Here is a 21,676-nt window from a genome sequence, read left to right as displayed (position 1 = left end):
GTGTTTTCCAGCAAGAAAAATGTATTACAACATGGAGAATTCTACTACTGCTTTTTGGCTACTTATAGTTTGGCAATAACTGTCCCTTCCCATTAGAAAAAAAAAGCACAAACCAAACAACCCAAAACGTATCAGAAGAATTTTTTTTCCAGCACTTTCAGAACACTTTTATAAGACCTCTGATGGTCTTCACAGCTCTATTGTGAACTTTTTTTCATTCAGTCCATGTTTCTGAAACATGCTGAAACCAGGCTGTCAAGTTTCAGGTGGGGCAGAGTTAATTTTCTTCATAGTAGCTGGGAGAGTGCTTTGGACAGTGTTTTGGATTCAGGATGAGAAAACTCTTTAGACACGCTGATGGTTTGGCTGTTGCTATTTAGTGCTCATCCTAAGTCCAAGACTTTTCAATATCTCATACACTGCCAATGAGGAACTGCACAAAAAGCCAGAACAGAGCATTGCTGGGACAGGTGACAAAAACTGACCAAAAGGAAATTCTATACCACAGAATGACATGGCCAGTATATAAACTGAGGGAGTCACTTGGAAGGGTGTTCAGGAATGGGCTGGGCATCGGTCTCCAAGTGATGTGCAATTATATTGTGCATCACGTGTTTCTTTCTGTTTTCTGTTACTCTCTTTCATGGTTACCATAATCATCATCATTATCATCATCATCATCATATTTAGTAGTATTATGATATTTTGTTTCAATTATTAAATGGTTCTTATTTCAACCCACAAGGTTTGACTTTTCTTGGGGATTCTCTCCCCACTTGAGGAGGCAGGTGGGGGGAGTGAGAGAATGGTACTTGGCTGCCATCTGGGATTAAACCATGACACAGGCCCAGCGTGTTACTGAGGTGCTTGTAACGCTGATTAAAGCAGAATGTTTGCTTCATATGTGTTGTGTAAAAGACAGTTGTTCATACGTCCAAGTATGACCTTTACCTCTTTAGAAGAGCATAAAGTTACATCTCATGTTCTTAATGTGATGCATAGTAATTTCCAGATTCTATTCAGCAAAAATAAAAATAGACAGTGGATGCAGTAGACGTGTAGTATGTTTTACATTGTTTTCCTTGCATTACATCCCACTGCATAATTTAAATAGTGTCAAAGATTTCAAGTGCATTTATAAACTAAATCTGTTAACTCATGAAATTATGAAATTAACTTTATCTGGTCTAACCTGTTGTCTAGGAAAGCATTTTGATTTTTGTTGTTCAATTCTTCATGAGCTGAATGTTTTAACATATCTCCTATTTATTCAGTTTCTGACTTTGGTGCAATATTAGTACATATCCAGTCATCCCATATTTCGCAGTGTGTTCCAAGGCATATTGAAAAAAATTGTCAACAGACTAAGATCTCAGGTAAATTTTTAAGAATTCTTGGATGAAACTTCAAAGCACCCTTCAAATATCTTGGTTACTAATGGACTAGAAAATATTATTTTTATCTCATATAATACAAGCCTGGGCTAAAGGAGTTCCCTTTCAAATTTACCACAGCACAAAACCAGGGGAAAAAAACTACATTAAATGTTAGGTAAAATTCATAATCTTATTGACATCTGAGATCTCATCTGAAGAAATAGTACAGTATTTAGTGAGAAATATGAACAGAATTTATTGTGGGAAGAATAATTAGCTATACAAAAATAGAATGAAAAATAACTGACTGTTTACCAGTTCTCTGTGAAAAGATCTCATGTCTATTGTGGATGATAAACTGAGAATGAGTCAACAGTTTTGTGCTATGGCAATAAAGACAGATATGATTTTGTCCTACATATAAAGCAATTTAGTCTTAAGGACATATTAAGTCCTTCTGCCCTAGATATGGACATAGATGAAATGCTATCAAAAGTGCTGTACCCCATAACTTAAGAAATACATTAGCAAAGCAGTGTGATCAAGGAGACTGGCAAAGTCTCAAATATAAAATATTTCCTGAAAGACTGAAAGATCTAGGATTTCAGTGAAGAGAACACCAAATGGAAAACCATACTAATTTACAAGTATATAAAGAAATATTGCAGTAAACAAGAGAAAAATCAGTTTCCCACAATTGTGTTGGCTCTGACAAGGCATAACCTGTGTATACTGCACCAAAAAGGAGTTGAGTTTAACATTGGTAATAGACACTTGAGATAAGTACTGTGAAGCACTGAAACAGATTTCTTGGAGAGGATTTGTATTCTTTATCACTAGACAGAGATTAGGCATTAATGAGGTGATTTTTTTTTTTAGGAGAGAAAGGCTTTTTAGTTCTCAACCGCAGTATAGTTTCTTGTAATGTAAAAGGCTTACAAGGACAGCACGTCATTTCTGATGGTACTTCAAAAATATTTTGAATTCTCACTCATATTAAACCATCCCATAGCTTCATCCATTATACAATCACAGGCCAACACTTGCTGCAATGAAAGGTAGCAAGGGGGCATTTGTTACACATGCAATTCCTATCTGTGCAGTAAAGCTTGTAAAAACCTCAAAATAAATACTGAAACACCTTCCATTATCTGAGGCTGCCATAAAGCACATAAATGCTCTTTATTTCAGTCTTTCACTGAGTTTTACAAAGTGCAGTCTGTGTTTCCAGGATGTTGTGTGATTTGTTTGTTAGTGTGTCTAGAAGACTGTGTGAAATGAAGACTACAATGCCTTTGGCACTGTGAATTTTTGTACAGTCTTGTAGAGATCTCTTGGATTTTACCTACTGTAGAAACAGAAATTTCGTGGTATGAATGTCACTTGAATTTCCTCAGAAAACTAGTGACTACCATCTCAAATGCTACCCATCTTAAGATTAGGATGTACTTTCCATATGGTTTTCTTCACATCCCTGCATAGAAACATCAAGCTTTAAAAACCCACAAAACCAAAAACAAACACCCCTCTCCCCCAAACAAAAACACAAACAAACAACACATACAACAAAAATGTCCACATATTTCTTTCCCTGTCAGGTGAGTGTAAAACTAAACGAGAAGTAATTAGATATTAGAAAGACATTCTTTCTTGTGCAGGTGGTGAGGCACTGGAACAGGTTGCCCAGAGAAATTGCCCAATCCCTGGAAGTGTTCAAGTCCAGGTTGGATGAGGCTTGGAGAACCTGGTCTTGTTGTATAAGATGTCCCTGCCCATGGAAGGGGGATTGGAATTTTGAGGATCTTTAAGGTCTCTTCCAACCCAAACCATCATAAGATTCTTTGACTCTGTGATAACCCTGTTGCTTAATGTATTTATGGAAAAGGATTACTGTTACAACATTGCTACAGCAGAAATAGAGTGGAATCCCATAGTCTGTTCAGGCTGGGAATTCATCAGCTTGAGGAGGTTTGAACACTGCAAAAGTCAACATGGTTATCTGCTCTGAGGGTATGTTCACCACTAATTTGGTCTCAAACAGTTGTTAAATCTGTTGTTTTCCTGCGTGCTGTTTTACAGTAAAGGAGTATTATTTTTGTTTTGCTATAAAATACTTTACTGTAAAGCTCAGGGACCCAGAACACCAGATATTTGATAGATAAGAAGACCTGCAATTTTTTCTCAGATTTACCCTTCTGTAGTTTCAAGATGCAGTTAAGTCCTTAGAATTCAAGATGTGACGATGACAGAATGAAACTGTCCTTACCCCATGAAGTTATTTTAAATCTCTCTTGCCTAGAAGGGAACAAAGTATGTCAGTCCTTTCATTTTTTAACAATTGTTATTTCCTTAGCAATGTTGCTTGGTTTTTATTTTTATTTTCCTCTTTTAATATTAACTATTTAATTGTGCAAACAAATAATTCCAGTATACATTTGTCAGTTATTTCCTGTTTTTCCTTTAAAAGTGTTAGAAAAACAAAAGAGGGCCTTCCATATTATATGTAGCTGGAATATCTCCCCAGATTTTAGGAAGTGTTATAGTTTAAAAGATCACAGAACACTTTACAAAAACAATTAAAGCGTCAGATAAACATGCTTCACCCCCTTGAGAAGAAAGCTAGCCTAGAATCTGCTTTTTATATCTTTAAGGGGAAAAAAAAAAGGAAATCAAAGAAAAGGGATTGTGGCTTGCTGATAAGTGAGGTAATTTTTATCAATGAATTGATGTAAAGGTATATGATTTTCTGAGGTTACGTCTTTTCCAAAGGGAAGATGATATTGTCTGTTGATTTCTGTGTCCTAATCTTTCCATGTTTGTTGTATTTAATATTATCAGTTTAGGTTGAATTAACATCTGCAGTTAATTAACATCTGCATCATCCATGAGAAAACAATCTTATATATTAAAGCTGTTTCTCATCATTCTAGTCCTGAAAAAAAAGTGTAAAGTAAATGTTGATTGGTATCAGAGGAAAAATAACTGATTAATTTTGATTTTTTTTTTTTTTACAGTTCTAAAATTATTAACACATCATTACATACTAGTATGGAATTACACCTTGGAGAAGACACATACTAACGACAGTTATTTCTAACTTTATTTTCAGCCTCTTTCATAGATACTGACACACCCAGGGCTTTTGATGGTGTGTTTTATATTCTCTTATGTTATGCTAGAAACATTTGAGATGGAAGTAAAGTGTTCTTTATGGGAAAAGTGACACTATGAATAGAATAGGAGTTTGGGAGGCTGTGAGGAGAAGTCTTGAAAATGACGAAGTCAAATGAGCTTAGATAGGAGTAGTGAAAGAGAAACAGCAAATGGGAATATGTTACTTTCAATAGAGAAATTTGTAGTATCAAAACCAAAATTAAGTATCAAAACAAAGTCAGTGGTCAGAACAACATGGTCAACACAGAACCAAAGATGGACCCTCCAGTCAGGTAACAATAGTCAAGAACAGCAAGAGTGGTGACATCTTGGGACAAAAGCTAAAGTTGTCTTTTCAATGCTAGAAGAGATCTAAACTGAGATCTAAACTTCTCAAAACGGGGAAAAATGCAATTTGATAATAGAAATTGCTAACAGTAAGTCATAGAGTCTTTGTAATGAAATGAGAATCTCTGAAGAAGCTAACAGTGTTTGATTTTTCCTATCTCCATTGCAGAAGGCAGTATTTCAGTGGGTAACTTTTTCTGGTTTGTTGATTGGTTGCTTTTTTTTGCTATTACTCAGAATCAAAACAAACAAAACAAAAACCTTACAGTTACTCACCCAAGAAAGAATTAAAAAAAACAGCTTAATTATACAGGACCTACTAAAACAAACCAAACCAAACGAAAACAAAAAAAAACTTTCTTGAAGGCTGTGCTGCAGGAAATAATGCTCATCTTCAAACAAATAAGGTTTGTAATGATGTAATTCATTCCAGTTTCATTTTTCTAGGCCTTTTTCTGTAGAGTAGTTGTGTTCTGAATCACCAATTTAGTTGATATTTTGGGATATTTTTCTTGTATTCCCAGCCAATGCTAGGAATACAAGACAAAATAGTTCTGAGTGACAAATGTGTCATGGTAATGGATAGATAGATATCTTAAAAGATAGATATCTTAAAAGATATCTATCAACATCTATTCTAACACATATCATCACACATATATATCATATGTGTAAATAAAAATTACAGGAAGAGGTGGTTTTCACTGGCTTGCTGTCCATTGCTTCTAGAAAACAAAGTAAGTTTTGAAGGTTAATATGGCTTTGTGTATTTCTTGTTTATATAACTTTCTAGAGTAATTTTGAGAGCCTTGGGGTATTAGTAAGAGTAATTAATCTCTGTAGGCTTTCAGCTTTTGTTAACTGAATATAAAGGAATGTTTACAGAAAACTTTCAAGATGATCAGGTAATTTTTTTTAAGAGCATATGTGATCTTTGAAATACAAAAATGTATCAAGTTGAAAAAAAACAGATTTCAGAACATAAATATGTTTTTATAGAAGACTATTCTTGTGCTTAGATTCTTTGCTTCAGTATAATCATTAAATGAATGATATGGCAATGTGGTTTCATATCTTAGAGCTGGTTGTGCCAACTCAAGAATGACTTTGGGGAACAAAAATAGCTTTCATACCTAAGATATATTAAAAATTTGAAGGATGAAATGGATCAGATATTGTGTCCAATATCAGCTGGTTGAAGGAGATGATCCTTGCCCCCTGCTCAGCACTCATGATGTCACACTTGGAATGCTGGGTTCAGTTCTGGACTTCTCAGTGCAAAAGACAGACTTTACAAAGTCCAGTGACGGCTGACAAGATGAGTAAGGAACTGAAACATCTCTCCTATGAGGAAAGGAACAAACATCTTTAATTGCAGTTTCTCCTCTCCCTGTTGCTTACTTGCTCAGTGATGTCATCAGGTGGTATCTCAGTACCTGCTGTGTGACAGAGCCTGTACCTTCTGCGGAGAGTTGTAGAAGGTATCTAGATTCTGCTGGAAAAGATTTTGGGATTCACTGAGTATGCATGACTGATGCACTGGAAAAAACAACAAGGGATGCAGTCTTGCCTTGCTGCATGATGCACGCAAGTCCACCTAAGCAAACCCAGAAGGTACCAGGTAGATCAGTGAAACATGTAGCTAGGCTTGTCTCAGATATATATTATACCAGCATCAACTCTGAGCTTGCTTAGTAGAGCTGACCTGCGAGACAGAAGGGCTGGGTAAGTTACACCCTCCTAATAGGAACAGCAGTGACCACATACTCTCAAGACATACTGACTCCTGCGCCGTCCCTTGGGCTGCTCTGTTGTGCGTCATCTCTAGAGTAGGTCACTGGCTCTAAAGCACATACTGGTCTCCAGGGAGTGCACAAAAAACTCTGATCTCTCTTACCCTCAAGAGCTCTCTTTAACTATCATGTCCATATTCTTCAAATCATCATCATGTATGTGTAATTTGACTCTTTTTCACAGAAAACTCATGTTCCTGACAAACTTAACAAATAATTAAAACTTTAATAAATGAAAGGACAAGGGGAAGCAGGACAATTGAAAAAAATAAGGGGGAGGAGGGAATAAACATTTAGCTTCAGTGTGTGCAAATGACATGTAATTTCCAAGAACTTGAGAAGGGATAGTTATCTTGCCTTTCAGACTTGTTCATTTGTTTTAAAAATGTATTTATGAAACTTAATTTGTGGTTTCAGGAGCTAAGTATAGAAAATTACGTAGTGCCCTTTAGACTTTGGTGTCTAAGAATGATCACTTTAAATGAATAAAGCATGCATTTAATAGTACAAGTTTAAATCTTTCCAACACTGATTAGGCTAAATGTAATGTGCATACTGTAAGTGCAAAGATATGATGAGCAGATGAGCACAAACAGAACACAGTGCAACCTATCAAAGTTACTGTGGGAACAGAATTTGTGGTTTTTGTACAGCACATCCTTCAAAAATATTTGTTTCTGAAATTCTATTTATGATGATTCAAGTTGTCTCTCATGTTTATTGACAGCATTTTTCTCCATTTTTTTTCCATCAGGTGCTTCATTCCAAATGCCTATGCTGCTCTCTTCACTGCTGCTCTGGTGCCATTAATGTGCTTGGTGGTGGTTTTTGTGGTGTTCATCCACGCCTACCAGGTGACTCCACAGTGGAAGGCATACGATGATATTTTCAGAGGAAGAACAAATGCAGCAGGTATATTTGTTGGCTGTCTCTATGCAAACAAGTTGTACGTTCAGAACAGTATGGACTGTTCTTGCCAGTTCAGAGAACCCCACCTGAAACCACAGTTCAGTAGGTACCTACGCACTTAGTCTGAGATTAAGCCTTGCCCCTTTGAAGTCTGTGGAAGTACTTTAATGATCAAAGTTATGCAGATGCTTGACTGTCTGAGGAGGATAAAAATGTGTCAAACCTAGAAAAAGAAATTAGTATCGCTGGCTATGTGATGTGTCTAGTCTAGTTAAAGAGAACAGAAGTAAAAGAAAGCACTGCCCTTCTCAGAGCACTGCATGGGTTTTAGCTGGCGGTAGTGAACATCCTGTCCCAGGGAGGGTTGGGGCTGCTCAGATGCAATGATTGCCTGCCTGAATCCAGGGATAACCTATGGATGCAGGCTGTGATGGGCACGGCTTTGGCCCCTGCAATTTGCAGTGCATTCGGCAGCTGCAAAACCACACAGAGGCTGCACTGTGCGTTGGAGTGTTTGGAGTTAATGCCTCTGCTTTGATATTTCCTATGCTACTCACAACTGAAAAGTACTTGAAAGAAAAGATCTGCCTTGTGCAAAACAGGAAGTTTTGGTCGGCCTCCTCCGTCAGAACAATTTCAAATACAACAATGTTCCCAAAATAAAGTTGCAGCAGCTTAGACCAATACCGCAGTGATAATAGAACACTCTGTGGGAAGCTTGGAATATTTCTTTTATATTCATGGTATTTTTTTAACAAAATCTGAGTTTTATAAAGTAGTGCAAATAAATTTTTAATATTTAACTTATAGAAATATATTCCTTTTTTGAGAAAATTAAAATAAATATTAGGAATTTGTAATCTGGGTATTTCTGCAAATATTTATTTATTTATTAGCGACACAGTGTTGGCTCGACTAAGATCTGTTTAAATTTGTGTAAGGTCTGATGATACTCAAGACCTTAGTTGAACTTTCATTTCTCTCTGATATAAAATGGACTGCCCAAAGCAGTCACAGAGGTGGCTTCTTTTTCAGTCTTGAATAGTACAGTTGATTAATTTATAAATAACTGTGTTTTGGCATCTCTGTGAGAAAATAAGGATATTTATTATTAATATGTTGAAGATTAAGGCTTGTCTCAGAGCAGTTAAACCAAAGGAAAAAAGTGAACTGAATATTGAAAAAATACCATAAATAAAATTGTAATTCAAAATGGAATAAAATACTAAGAGGAATTATATCTGCATATATATCTGCAATATATCTGAAATAGTAAGGTTGACACAAAACTTTGATTTAGCATAAAGTTCAGAGTGTTTTCTTTTTCAAAGAGAGTCTAGAAAATAGGATGGAGAATTCTGACATCTCAGAAAAAAAGAAAAATATCAGGAAGAGAGCTGTTCAGTAAAATATCTTTTTTTTTTTTTAGTAGATTGTATTTTTTACTACTCATGCAACTGCAAGACAAACTGATGGTTTACTGCCAAGGAGTTTTTACAAGCACAAATGAAATACCTCTTACAGTGGGAGTGACAGCAGGTTGGAGAGAGGCTGTTTTAGAGAAGGAAATGAGCTGCCTGCTGTGGTTTATGGTTGTATAACGGGTCTCTGTGTAGCTGTGTTTATGGTGTAGGTTCCAGAGAGAAAAGCTGGTGATTTCTGTAGTGTGTGACTTTGCCTGTAACTACATAACACAGACTAACTGTTAACTAAAGGCCTCTGGCTTTTTGACTGAATATTGTTCTTCTGAAATTTGAGGTGGTGGTAGTGTATTTGCACTATTTTTAATGTCTTACAGGTATATTGTGCTTTTAAAGACATATTCAAAGGCAGTTTGCAGTGGTAAGGCCTAGTATCACTTTTAAATCCTGAATCTTGAAGAAGTTTACTTAGCTGACTCTGTCTTCTTACAAACTCAGTGGGATCTGCTTCTGCTCTTTTTACTGCACCCACGTCAATCGATGCTGTGGGAAGCAATTTTTTCACTACAGCAAAGTTACCTGCACTCAGGTGCATGAGTGCAAGGTCCATAATCCTTACTTTTGCAGCAGGATTAGGGATCATACCTGTACCAAGTTCTGGCTTACAAGATTTTCTGTGGTAGTGAGGTCTTTTGGTAACATTGCCTCCTTAATTGCATGGACACCCATTATTTTACTGTTTTGTTATGGCATTTAATATGCCAAGGTTTTTCTCTGTTTCATCCAAAACCAGAGAAAAGGTGGAGCCATCAAAAAATAGTTATCTGTGTTTAGCGTCTTCTGCAAGATTCGCTGTGGCTGTCATCTCCATACAGATTTACTACCTGTTTGGTCATCCACAACAATTAAATCCTACAGCAAAAAAACCCTTTTCTAGTCTCCAGCCTGAGGGTTGGTACCCAAGCTTCTGCACTTTGAACAGTAGTTTAAGTAATGGGAAAAAAACCTCTGCTTTGGAAAGCTGTTTTTCATTAGTTACCCTTTCTAGAGAGAAAAATTTCAGGTGAATGACAATGTAAATAATCTGACGAAATAAGTACAGGGAGCTGTAAACAAAGACAAAAATATTTTTACATACACTTTTTTTACTTTTGCTAGTATTGGTCTGCAAATGTTCATTTAAAATCCAAAGAGCATAGAGCATTACAGAAAGAAAAAAGTGGCATATGTAGACCTGTAATTATCATTTATACATAGATATTCGTACAAACACATATTTGCATGTGAATATTTGAACTAGTAGTGTTCATTCCACTTCTGGGAGTAATTCAGTTAGAAGACAGTTAAAATTGCAGTGTGATACAGGTGGCCCCATGTGGATTCTGCAGTAATTTGTGGAAAACATTCCTGAATATTGTCAGTAAAAATAAAATAGTAAGGTCACTGGCTTGCATATTACCATAAAAGAGAAAAAGGGCTTGGATATACAGATTTTCAAGGGAAAAAATTTTTATCTAAGCATACGTTCTTTTGGTAATTTCATAAATTGTAGGAAAAGACTCTTAAACTATAACTGGTAATTCTGAAGTTCTGTATTTGTGACCTCAACTTGAAGGTTATCACTAACTTTAATAGAAATTTAATAGGAGTAGAAACAGTAAAATTTACCTTCATTTGTAGAGTATGTTTTTTTACAGATAAATTGAATACAAAAGTGTCTAAGTTAAAAACTGAGTCAATATTTTCCTTACTCACTTTTCTCCTATTGTTGGAGTACTCTGAAGCTTACCCAGTAAAGGAGGTTCATCCTGAACCATCCGTAATCACAGAATCATTAAATGGTTTGGGTTGGAGGGGCCCTTCAAAGATCATCTTGTTCCAACGCACCTTCCATGGGCAAGGACACTTTTGACTAGGTCAGGTAGTTCCAAGCCCCATCCAACCTGGGCTTGAACATTGCCATAGATGGGGCAGCCACAGCTTCTCTAGACATTCCTTTCCCTGTGTTAGCATTCATTGCCAAAATATTCTTCCTTTTGTCTATTCTAAATTTACCCTCCTTCAGTTTAAAGCACTCCCCCGGTCCTGTCTCCACAGACCTTGGTAATAAGTCTTTCTCCATCTCTTGTATAAGCCCTCTTTAAATATTGAAAGGCCGCAGAGCCTTCTCTTCTCCAGGCTGAAGAACTTTCTTGGTCTGTCTTCACAGCAGAGGTGCTCCAACCCCTTGATATTTTCTGTGGTCCTCCCCTGGACCCACTCCAACATGTCCATCTCCTTTCTGTTCTAGTGATGCCAATCTTTGGCACAGTACTCCAGATGGGGTCCCACCAGAGTAGAGTGTTTATCACCTTCCTTACCTGCTGGTCTTGATGCAGCTCAGGACACAGTTCGCTTTCTGGGGCGCAAGTGCACATTGCCACCTTATGTCCAGCTTGTCATCAGCTTGTCATTTGTCCTGGGGCAAGTCCTTCTCTGCAGGGCCTCTCTCAATTCTTCATCTCCCAGCCTGTATTGGTACTGGTGATTTCCCCTTCCCAAGTGCAGGACCTTGCACTTGGCTTTGCTCATGGGTCCACTTCTCCAGGCTGTCAGTACCCCTCTGGATGGCATCCCATCCCTCAAACATATCAACACTCATCCTGATATCATCTTGATATCACCCACAAACTTTCTGAGGGTGCATTCAGTCCCACTGTCTGTGTCTTTAATAAAGTTATTGAACAGTACTGTTTGCAGTGCAGACCTTTGATACTGATTTGCATTTTGACATGGAGCTCTCGATAGCCATTCTGTGGATGTGATCATCCTCCCAGTCCCTCATCTGTTAAGTAGTCTGTCCATCAAACCTGTATCTCTCCATTTTAAAGACAAGGATGTTGTATGGAATCATATCAAAGGCCTCCAAGAATTCAAGATAGATGCTATCATTGCCCTTCACTTGTCTGCCAATGTAGTCACTCCAGCGTAGAGGGCCACCCTATTATTCTTTTACAGATGTTAGGATAAAATCTGTCTACCGTAGTAAAACATCTTCCTGAACTTGGGTAGCAGTACTGTCTTTTGCTGTTTGGTTCTATCCTATGAGCAGAGTGTTTTTTGTTACCCACACTAAAGGGAACTCCCATGTAGTTTTGTTACCAAGAGAAGAATAACAATGCTGGGTTTCACCATACATGTTAAAAGAAAAAAATTTCCTCCTTGGTAGTGGCAAAGGGGATAAGTTTGTAGACAGATAAATATTTTCTTGGAAAACTGGGGGATATAATTCTCTGTAAAGAATGGCAGCTCTGTCTCTAGTGTACTTGTTCAGAGATAGGGTTGAGTTTGCTGAAAAAGAGTCTAAGTTTGTATTGGTTCCATTTGCCAGCCTTTGAGCAAACATGTTCTGCTGGCTGACTGTTCTGCTGCATATAGAAACTACCTTCTCAAAATTTAGCTTTGACAGGAGCCAAGTCAGAAGCATGCATTGGATAAACAGCCTCTAGGTTAACTAATATTTTAGTTTACAACAAGAAAGACTGCTTTTGATGGAAATCAGGTGGTATAAAGCATGATGGTTGTGTTTGGCTGAAGTAACAGGAGGTTGAGATAGGCATATGTAAGAAATGGTGTTTTTTTCTTGACAGTCGTAATATGCAAATACAGAAATTGGAGATTAATAAGACAGCAATCAAATACACATATTGGATTTTCTAACAGTTTGCTAACCTTCCATAATTTCACAAAAATATTTGAAAACATAACAGAACAACTTTAATTGAAAATTCACCTGCATTTTTTTCCTGATAATTTCTTTGTGAATAAATGAGCTTCATTTATTGAATGAATATTGAACTGGCATAATTTTCATGCCCTACCCATAAATATGCAGTGGACCTTACCTGAGTCAGATATCATAATTGTAAAAGTGCCAGAATTAATGTAAACATTAAAACTTTGTGTTGCCAAAATAAAACTTCACCAAGAATGCCTTAGGTATTTAGCTGTAAAATTTTAACTACCCTCTGGCATGTTCTTTCATATAAGTTCTTTAATATAAAATCATAAAATGCTTTGCACTAGAAGGAACCTTAAACATCATCTAAATCCAGTCCCCAAATATATTTATTGCCCTAGCAATATGGAATTCCTGGTCATGATGGAACATGCTGAATGGTCCACCTATACCTACTACCATCTGATCATCTCAAGAAACAAATAAGCCTACAAAATGCAAGTGCAGAACATTCCAAACATGCTTTTGTGCTCAGGAAATGATGCTGAGGACAGGGCTTTTGATTGCAAGTGAGAATGTATGTGTAAACATGCAGTTACATGTGTTACCTATCCTGTGATATATATGCTAAAGACTTTATCTTGAATTATAAGACAGATATAATGTATCTAAGAGAATCAAAGGAACAGTAAATTGCAGGAATGCTTTCATCTTGAGATGACAATATGCATCTAGAAATCAAGAACCAGATGTTGGCTACTTCTGAAGTAAGAGTTATGTACAATATTCACAGTATTCATCACACATATTGGATATAATATTTTAATCTTTATAGTGCTCCAGGAGCTTTTCTCATTTGTAATTAGAAGGAAAAAAAATCTTTGCCTCCAAGATTTTTTGCAAATACACTTAGGACAAAATGATAAAACATAATTACAAGCTGAAATAAAGAACTATGATCTGAATAAGATAATAACTTAAATGCATCAGCTGCACTTATGTAATTTAGATTCCTTGCACTGTGCTTTAGATGTCCAAATTAGCTTTTTTCCTTTAAAGAAATCTACAAGAGCAAGTTAATTGGCATGAGTTATGACTGTACAGTTGCAAATTTAGTACTCATTTAATTTTACATAGTGCATCTAAATAATTTTATTATGAGGAGATAAGTATGTTCAATTTTTTTTCTCTTGTTTTTTTTTGTTTGTTTGTTTGTTTTTTGTTTTTTTTTTTTTTTTTCCATTTGCTGTTGTTCTGGGATTTGCCATGTTCCCTGTATAACTATAATAGCATAAGCTATAATAAGGTGTCTGGTTTTTTCATCTGATTATACCATAAAGTGTCTTAAAGGTGCATTAGAAAGTTTGCCAAAAACCTGAGATTTAGTGGAAAGGTTAGAGAGGCCAATTTTCCAGGACTTTGTAGTAATGATGATGTATTCCTTAAAGTTTATGGGAGGTGTGCTTTTATTTTAGGACGTATCCTTTAACTTCAAAATTTTCCTTGCCAAAATGAGCAGCAGATCAAAAAATATAAGTTAACCAAAAATAATATTCTAACAAGTTTGTTGCTTCCTGTTTCTACAAATTACCAATGAACAATCTTGTCCAGTTGGATTTCATGAATATTTACCTACCAGCTTTCTGATCCTCAGTATCAAATACTGTTAAATTCTGTACATTTAGCACTGCCAATAGAATCTGAGGTTTGATCATGAGTTACTGATTGCATGTTGGTGGTGGTGGCATTTTCTTCTTTGAACTTTATGAAAGAAATCTGCTAATTTTTTTTTTTTGGCCACAAAATCCCATTACCAATATATTACTTCTGTGAAGCAATATATTCTCCCCGATCATCTGGGAAAAACTGTAAAGTTCTTTCAGGTTTTCAGTAGGTATTTATGTCTAGCCAAGAACTATTAAAAGTAATTAAATTTGCATTATCAGTTTAACAACCTAAGGAGAAGACACATAGTAAATATTTATAGGTAAACTCAGAAGATCATTAACACTGTACTATTTAATTTCTTCATTTATTGACTTTCCTATTTATAGGAAAAAAATGAAACACAACGACCAACACGGTGAGGATACAAATGTTTGGATACGTTATGAAAGCACAGTGTATTCTTTATTTTCCACAGTTAAATCATGTTGATGTTTTCTACAAAGACACACTCTGCATTACACTTTAGAACATTAATATTATTTAATAATTTCCAATTTTATTAATTTCTATTTGATTTAGTATTTTTAACTGCTCAGATTCATTGTCCTGGAGGATTTTATCTATAATATCAACTGTGGAAAGAAAGAAGAAAAGCTTCAGGTAGCCTACTTGACATTTTTGTATTGAAACAGACTGAATACATAAAGTTAAGGAGTAGTTCTAACTCCTTAGACAGAAGGAACAGAAAATTGACAATTTCAGAGTAAAAAGTTTAATTTTTTTTTACTTACATGTCTATTCCAGGAAGAAAATTTTGTATTATCTTCTGAAATATATAATCTAATTCAAACTGAAAAGTTGTGCTGTTTGAGGGTACCACTTGCAAAAACATATTCAGAACCCACCTGCTTGACTGAATGTAACATTCCGAAGGGACTAATCCTGTTGTCCTGAAGAGTGTTCCAGTGCTGGCAGTCCATAAAAGAAGTGTGTCATTTTTCCAGTTAATTTCAGTTACTTCTACTGGTGCTACTGGTTTTCTTCAGAGCAATGACCTGATCCTCATTTCATACGGCTTATAACTTATTTCTGTTTTGATGCTTTTGTTTAAGTGAGTTGGTGGTTTATTCAGATAGTAAATTTTCTCTCTGTCCAAGTAGTCATCCATTGCTTTTCCAAACTTTAAAGTAAAAAAATACATAACAAGAAGGCATTTTTCAAGAACTTGTCACTATACACCATGAGCAGTTGTTGACCAAAATTGTGCAGGAGGATTTCTATTGCTGCTTCCCTCCCTGGTAAAATAGGTTGTAGTAGGCACCATCAAATGATTTGTTCATAATCAATAGGCACTACACAGGGATAAGAGGGGTTAACCAGGGAAACTGTCCCTTCATTAGGTGAAATTACAATTCCATATATGAATCCATCTCAATATTTGACTTTAATAAGCCATTAGATGACTTATCAAAAGCATGGCAGTGCATTGCAGTGGGGATATTTCTCCACTACACAGATGTTTCCACTTTTTTCTTCTTCAGTACTCCCCATCCTCCCGCCCTTGAACTACCAAGAGGCCAAATGGCTCTTAGTGCTGTCGGTTGCAGAGAGTGACAGGTATCTCCTTCCCATGATTTCCAAAATAGGTGCATCCTGTATATGAAGGGAGTTGGTGCACCGGATGCATTTGACACTGGAAAATTGTTTCTCCTTTTTTTTTTTGTCTCCGCAGTGTCTGAAGCAGCACTATTCAACCGGCAGAATCTATTCCAGACTCCAACTACAAATAAATTTTAGGCAGTCTCATCCTGTGTTCTGAAACATAGTATTTCTCACCATTTTTCCAATCCTTTCAGGCACATAAAAATGACAACTGTTGCAGTTCTCATTTTTAAAGAAGTCTTGCACAGGCTGACTGGACCACAGTGCTGTGGTGTTAAAATTCTTTGTGGACCTTGGTAAGCTGATGTAGCTTGCTTAGGTTTAGACATGTGTAGGCACATGAGCCACATCATGAGATTATTTTTCTTTGTAGGTCAGTACAAACCATAGAATCATAAAATGGTTTGGGTTGGAAGGGACCTTTAAAGGTTATCTAGTCCAATCCCCCTGCAGTGAGCAGGGACATATTCGAGGCCTTATAGTGCAACAGAAGATGAAACTTTAAACTGTCACCAGAGTCATTTTGTTTGTGAGGTTTATTTCCAAAATATAAAATTATCAGGATTTAGTTTGCTACAGAATTAAAACCACTGTAGGGGAAATCATAGCTGTTTGGAAATGTTCCAGATTTTGTTTCCTGCTGTTCCTTGTTCTGCTTCTGCTGTAAGGAAACTGAACAGCAAATTCAAGGCCTTTTCAGCTGGGTGGGCAATCTGGCATATTATTACCTGCTGGTCCTGTGGAGATCCGTGCACTGATAATTCCTCTGACCTATCAGAGTTCAGTGCAATTTTGTGAAAGAAAAGTCTCCTCAAGGTTACTAAACAGAAAGAAAAAAAAAAATACCAACGACTGTGGAGTTTCCTGGTTCAGGAAACTCTCTGAGCTGTAAATGAGAGAATTACTAGGAGAAGTATCATATCTGGTCAACATTTTTGGCACTTGTTAAAGGCAAGGGCAGCTAAACTTTTTTTCCATAACCAGTACAGCTTCTTTTAGGTTCCCATTGAGGTAAATTAATTTTTCCATTATTTTTATACCTTTTCTGTTCCATGAATTTTATAATCTAATCCAAACCTGTCATGAAAATATTGCAACCTGTCTTTCAAATTCTCACCATCATCATTTTTATGTAAAACACTGTACAAAATCTTGTGTTTACTCTAAGAGCTCCCCTACCATAGTAAAACTACAGTTTTTAACACCCATAAAAACTGATAACGGTGTATCACAGCCCTCAGAAGAGTAAGTATTGCAGAAAAATTAATTTTATAGATAAATTAATAAGGAAGTAATCTTTTCTCAGCTATGAGGAAGAAGTGAGAAACAGTGGACATATTTAGTTGTCTGATAAATTGAAGATATGTAATTTCACCTAGTCAAATATCAAGGTGGATTATGGTTAAGTTTGCAAACTCTATAAAACTGCAACTAATTGCATAAGATGCATTTATCTTTATTGAATTTGTTAACTCTATAAGCTTACAATAGGGAAAGGGGGAGACATTTTGGGGAGAGAGACATGAACAGTCAGTATGATTATATATGAGTGCACATACACATATGTATATATTTAAGGAGTAGGTGGACTGCCTTTTGCTTAAACAAAACCTTCCATCATTCCTAGTACTAAAGAAGGGTATGATAACCATGTGGAAAAAATTGTGGACCAGCATGGTTTGGTTATATAATACCCAACAGAATTGCTTGACAGTGTTTCAGTTACATCACAGTGATGCTGAGCTGACTGCTCAAGTTTATCCAAGTAGACTAGAGGTAACTGCTTGCACTTGGACTTAAAGTCCTGTCTGTTAGGGTTCATCTGCTCAGAATCACCCTTTGAGTTTGTTTGGGAGGGAGCTGTTGGTTTTATTTTCATATGAAGAAAACTAAAAATGCCTATTTTGGTTCATATCAAACCTATTTATTGGCATCCTGTTCCTTTGTGCAATACTGATTTTGCAAACTTAAAAGAATTTGTTGCTTATTTTCTGATATATTTATTCCAGTTATTGAGCTTTTGTTTCATCAAAATACAACAAATTATCTGAATAAAATGAGTGAAGAGAATTCAAACAGCTGAGGCTTTAAATGCTGTTAGAGTTTTAACTCTTTATTAACTCTTTACAATACTGATAATGAAGCTCTAATTAACAATAGAGATAAAAGCAGAGTCATAAATTTTACCAATATGTGGCAAAAAGCAGGCATCTTTACACTTTTTCTTGTTAAAATGTTATGCTTGTATTACTTTAGGTATGGCCTACATTGAGAAGGCACTTACTGTTTGTACGGTATTAAACAAAATGGCTGAAGAACTCCCAAGCTGCTGTTCCTGGAATGGTGCCTGTCAAAAGCACATCCCCACTCTTTGCTGATGCTGCATGACTAATGCAGGGAGGGGCATTACCTGGCCAAGCACCTCTGCCCTGAGGTGTGCAGACCTGGCAAACATGGACTTCGAGTTCTGCCACAAATACAGTCAACACAGGGGGCTGGCTCCTGTCAGTGGGAGGAACATGTGCAGGCAAAAAGTAACGTCTGCTTTCCTTTTGGCGAACTTTGTCCATACTGGCACACATCTCCCTGACAGCATTCCTAAAACCTTTTATGCTCTAAATACAGTAGGGAATATAAAATGTATCTGTATGTTTGTGCGCTGCTTAAAGAGAGAGTCTGCGCGTATTTCTACAGCTGAATGAAGTTAACTACTCCAGGGTCTATCTTGGGGGTCTCCTTGACTGAGTCGAGGTTGTCACTTTAAGTTTTATGGGGTCAGCTGCCTTCTTATGTTTGACTTGAAGGGGAAGTAACAACAAATCAAAGAATAAGCTATTCTTATAATTTCAATATAATTCTTAATGTGGCCAGAGTTGGGGCAGTTTTTGTATCCATAATAATTTTCTTCTATTCCCTTTCCTCTCAATTCTTAGAAATATATTTCCTCTCAAAACTTCCAGAGCTTGCCAAGAGCTCTTCCATGCTTCTTCCAAGTTCTGCATATTTTCCGAATCCAAGTGTATTCTTCCCACCTGCAAAGCACCCATGCCTTGTTTGCTCAGCTGGGCTGTGTCCCCCATGCCCCTCACATCTCCCAGTCCCCTGGTTGTACCCTTTTCCTTGTCTCTTCATATTGGGATGGAGTCCCAAAAGCCCTGGGACCCCCACCCAGCTAGGGCAGGAGAGGGGCTGCCCATCACTGGAGAACAAGCTCCAAAGTTTGCCAGAGACAGCAAAGCAAATTGTTCCTGTGCCAGTAATGCTTTAAAAAGTGTTTTTCTCAGGGTACACCAGATGAAATGCTGTGTTTGTGGTTTTCAGAGATCCCCTTGGTCTTGTACCTCTTTGCCCTGATTTCCATCACCTGGCTGTGGGGAGGGCTGCACATGGCTTACCGACAGCTCTGGATGCTGGTCTTCTTCGTCATCTTCAACAGCCTGCAGGTAAGAGCCTGTTGCCTCGGTCTTCCTACAGACCTGGGGCTTCTCCTCCACCCATGTTTGTCATTTTGACTTCACCAGCTGAACTACATCCAGTAATACACTGTGACACGGTGGAAGCGTTAATTGTGTTTTCTCTTTATTTCCCAAACTGACATATGGAATGCATATTAAAGCAAGGGATGCACTGTTTTGAAACAATAGCAATGTAATTGCAATAAATTTAATTTCATAGATGCTACACTGGGAAAGAAAATTGCGTGCTTCTGTATGTAAAGTCTTACTGAGATAATTATAGCAGTAAAACTAAAATATCTGCGGCCTTTGCAAAAACACTGAATATTTCAATTTTCTGTATCTGTTAACTCTAATAAAAAAAAGGGCAAATGTTTTAGATTATATTGACCTAATACTGAATTTTTTTCCATTGTGAGAGGATAGCTTTTTAGTGTTGAGTAGCCTGAAAGAAATTAAAAAAAAATAGAGTAGCTCTTGTATAGTACTAGAGTTTTGAAATTTATTTGTTTGTCTTAGTAGATTATTGTCTTTAGTGCTTTGTAATCTCTATAAAACAAATTAAAAAACATTTCCTGAAACACCCCCACATTTTAAATAACCGTCTCGTATACATTGTTCTCCTCTTTTCAAGTTAGAATTTATCTAATCAGTTAACAAAAAACTGATGTCTGGTTCAGGTGATCAGATGTGTAGCATGAAAGTTAAAATAGGGAAGGAACAAGGTGAAGTCTGTAAATTTCCTTATCTATGCTTTTAATAAATAACCAGATACAACTAATGAACTTATTTAGAAAAAATGTTGGTATACAAAGTGCTTGTGTAGAAGAAAATTGTGTATTACAAATACTGAAAAAATGAGTGGTTTGCTGTATGCAGGTGCAGCTTCATAAAGCTTTTTCAGACTGTGTTTTCCCTCAGGAGGGGCTGGTCTCGGGGGACACATGCTCCCTGCTGAGAATCATTCTGACCTGAAGGCTCTGCAGAGCCAGGTTTATCCAACCTGTGGACAGTCATGTCCAGTGTCCTCTGAAGATTTAATCTCAGGCCATCTGTTTGTGATTGGGAAAGGAAATGGGGACTTAAGAGTGGATAACACATTTTCATAATAGTGTCAATAGAAACATCTCATTCCATGTCTTTATCAGCTCTCAGAATTCATAGTGATACAATACTGCAGTGAAAGGTGAGTTTACCATTCATTGGTGGGCATGTCTGTCGTACAACATGCCCAGTTTCATCTGGAAACCAATTCAGTGTTCATTAAGAGTTTTTTCACAGCAGAAAAGAGAACATGAAATAATTTACAAGAAACAGAGACCTACTTCCCTGCTGCTCAGGAGCTACAGACTGTGAAACAAAGCAGAACGTGACCCATTAAAATGTGTTACATCTCCAAATGGGTTCAATGCAGGAGACTGAAAGGACACTGAAAGTTATCCATTGTATTTGTTTAGCCTTATGACATGAATTTCCTAGGAAATGCACTTGCTAGAAAAATCATCCGCTAAGGACAAATAGTTTCCAAGCACTTCCTGCGGGAAATGATTCCCATCAGAGACAAGTTTATAGTATAAGCTATTCTAGTGCATGCAGGGGAAAGCAATCCTTTCCCTGTAATTTCAGGAATAAACATGCAAAGAGCTGTATGGGAGCACAGTGATTGATTTACAAAATAAAAAGTACATTGAGACAAGCAAGAAAGGAAAATGATAAGAAGCATGTTTGGGATAGCTGATCTTGTGAGTTCCTTGGCAGTTTGTTCCCAATTATCCTCTCCACATAGCATCGCGTTGTAGAAACATATTCCATGCTCTCATGTGAAAAGCCTTGGCTCCTCATCTTTTCACTTGCAAAACAGAGGGAAACCTTCTTTCTTAACATAGGATTGTCATCATGGATTTATTAACAAAATATTTATTTGCTGGGGTCAGGAGTGAAAGCGGAAGCTTCAGTCTTAAGTACTTCTCTCTGAAGGCTGGGATTTCACAAGTTGTTTTGCATGTGCCAGAGCTGTCCCAGCAACTGACATGTTTTTTGTGCCATTAGGGGAGTGTTTCTGGTTTGTGCAGCTGTCGTCATCAGCGGCATGTTTGCATTCAGTGGATCCAAAGTTCAGGGCAGTGGGTGGATCTCTTCCCATTGTTTGCAGAGGGGCAGAGATGAGGCTTCA

At 36.9% G+C, this 21,676-nt stretch overlaps 1 protein-coding gene across 3 annotated transcripts in view; it reads left to right on the top strand.

Annotated features, from left to right (window-relative positions):
* ADGRV1 (adhesion G protein-coupled receptor V1) overlaps window positions 1-21,676 on the top strand; it is a 259,448-nt gene that overhangs the window by 204,448 nt on the left and 33,324 nt on the right. For all 3 annotated transcript variants that reach the window (XM_050328544.1, XM_050328545.1, XM_050328546.1), the window contains 2 exons: window positions 7,425-7,582; window positions 19,370-19,491. In XM_050328544.1, the coding sequence (XP_050184501.1) occupies window positions 7,425-7,582; window positions 19,370-19,491 (280 nt within the window). The remainder of the gene's footprint in view (window positions 1-7,424; window positions 7,583-19,369; window positions 19,492-21,676) is intronic.

Source organism: Myiozetetes cayanensis, unplaced genomic scaffold (assembly GCF_022539395.1).
Source record: "Myiozetetes cayanensis isolate MyiCay16 unplaced genomic scaffold, myiCay2020 scf4, whole genome shotgun sequence".
Taxonomy (NCBI): Eukaryota; Metazoa; Chordata; class Aves; order Passeriformes; family Tyrannidae; genus Myiozetetes; species Myiozetetes cayanensis.
Note: the sequence above shows the minus strand (reverse complement) of the source record. Positions and strands in the feature narration are given on the sequence as shown.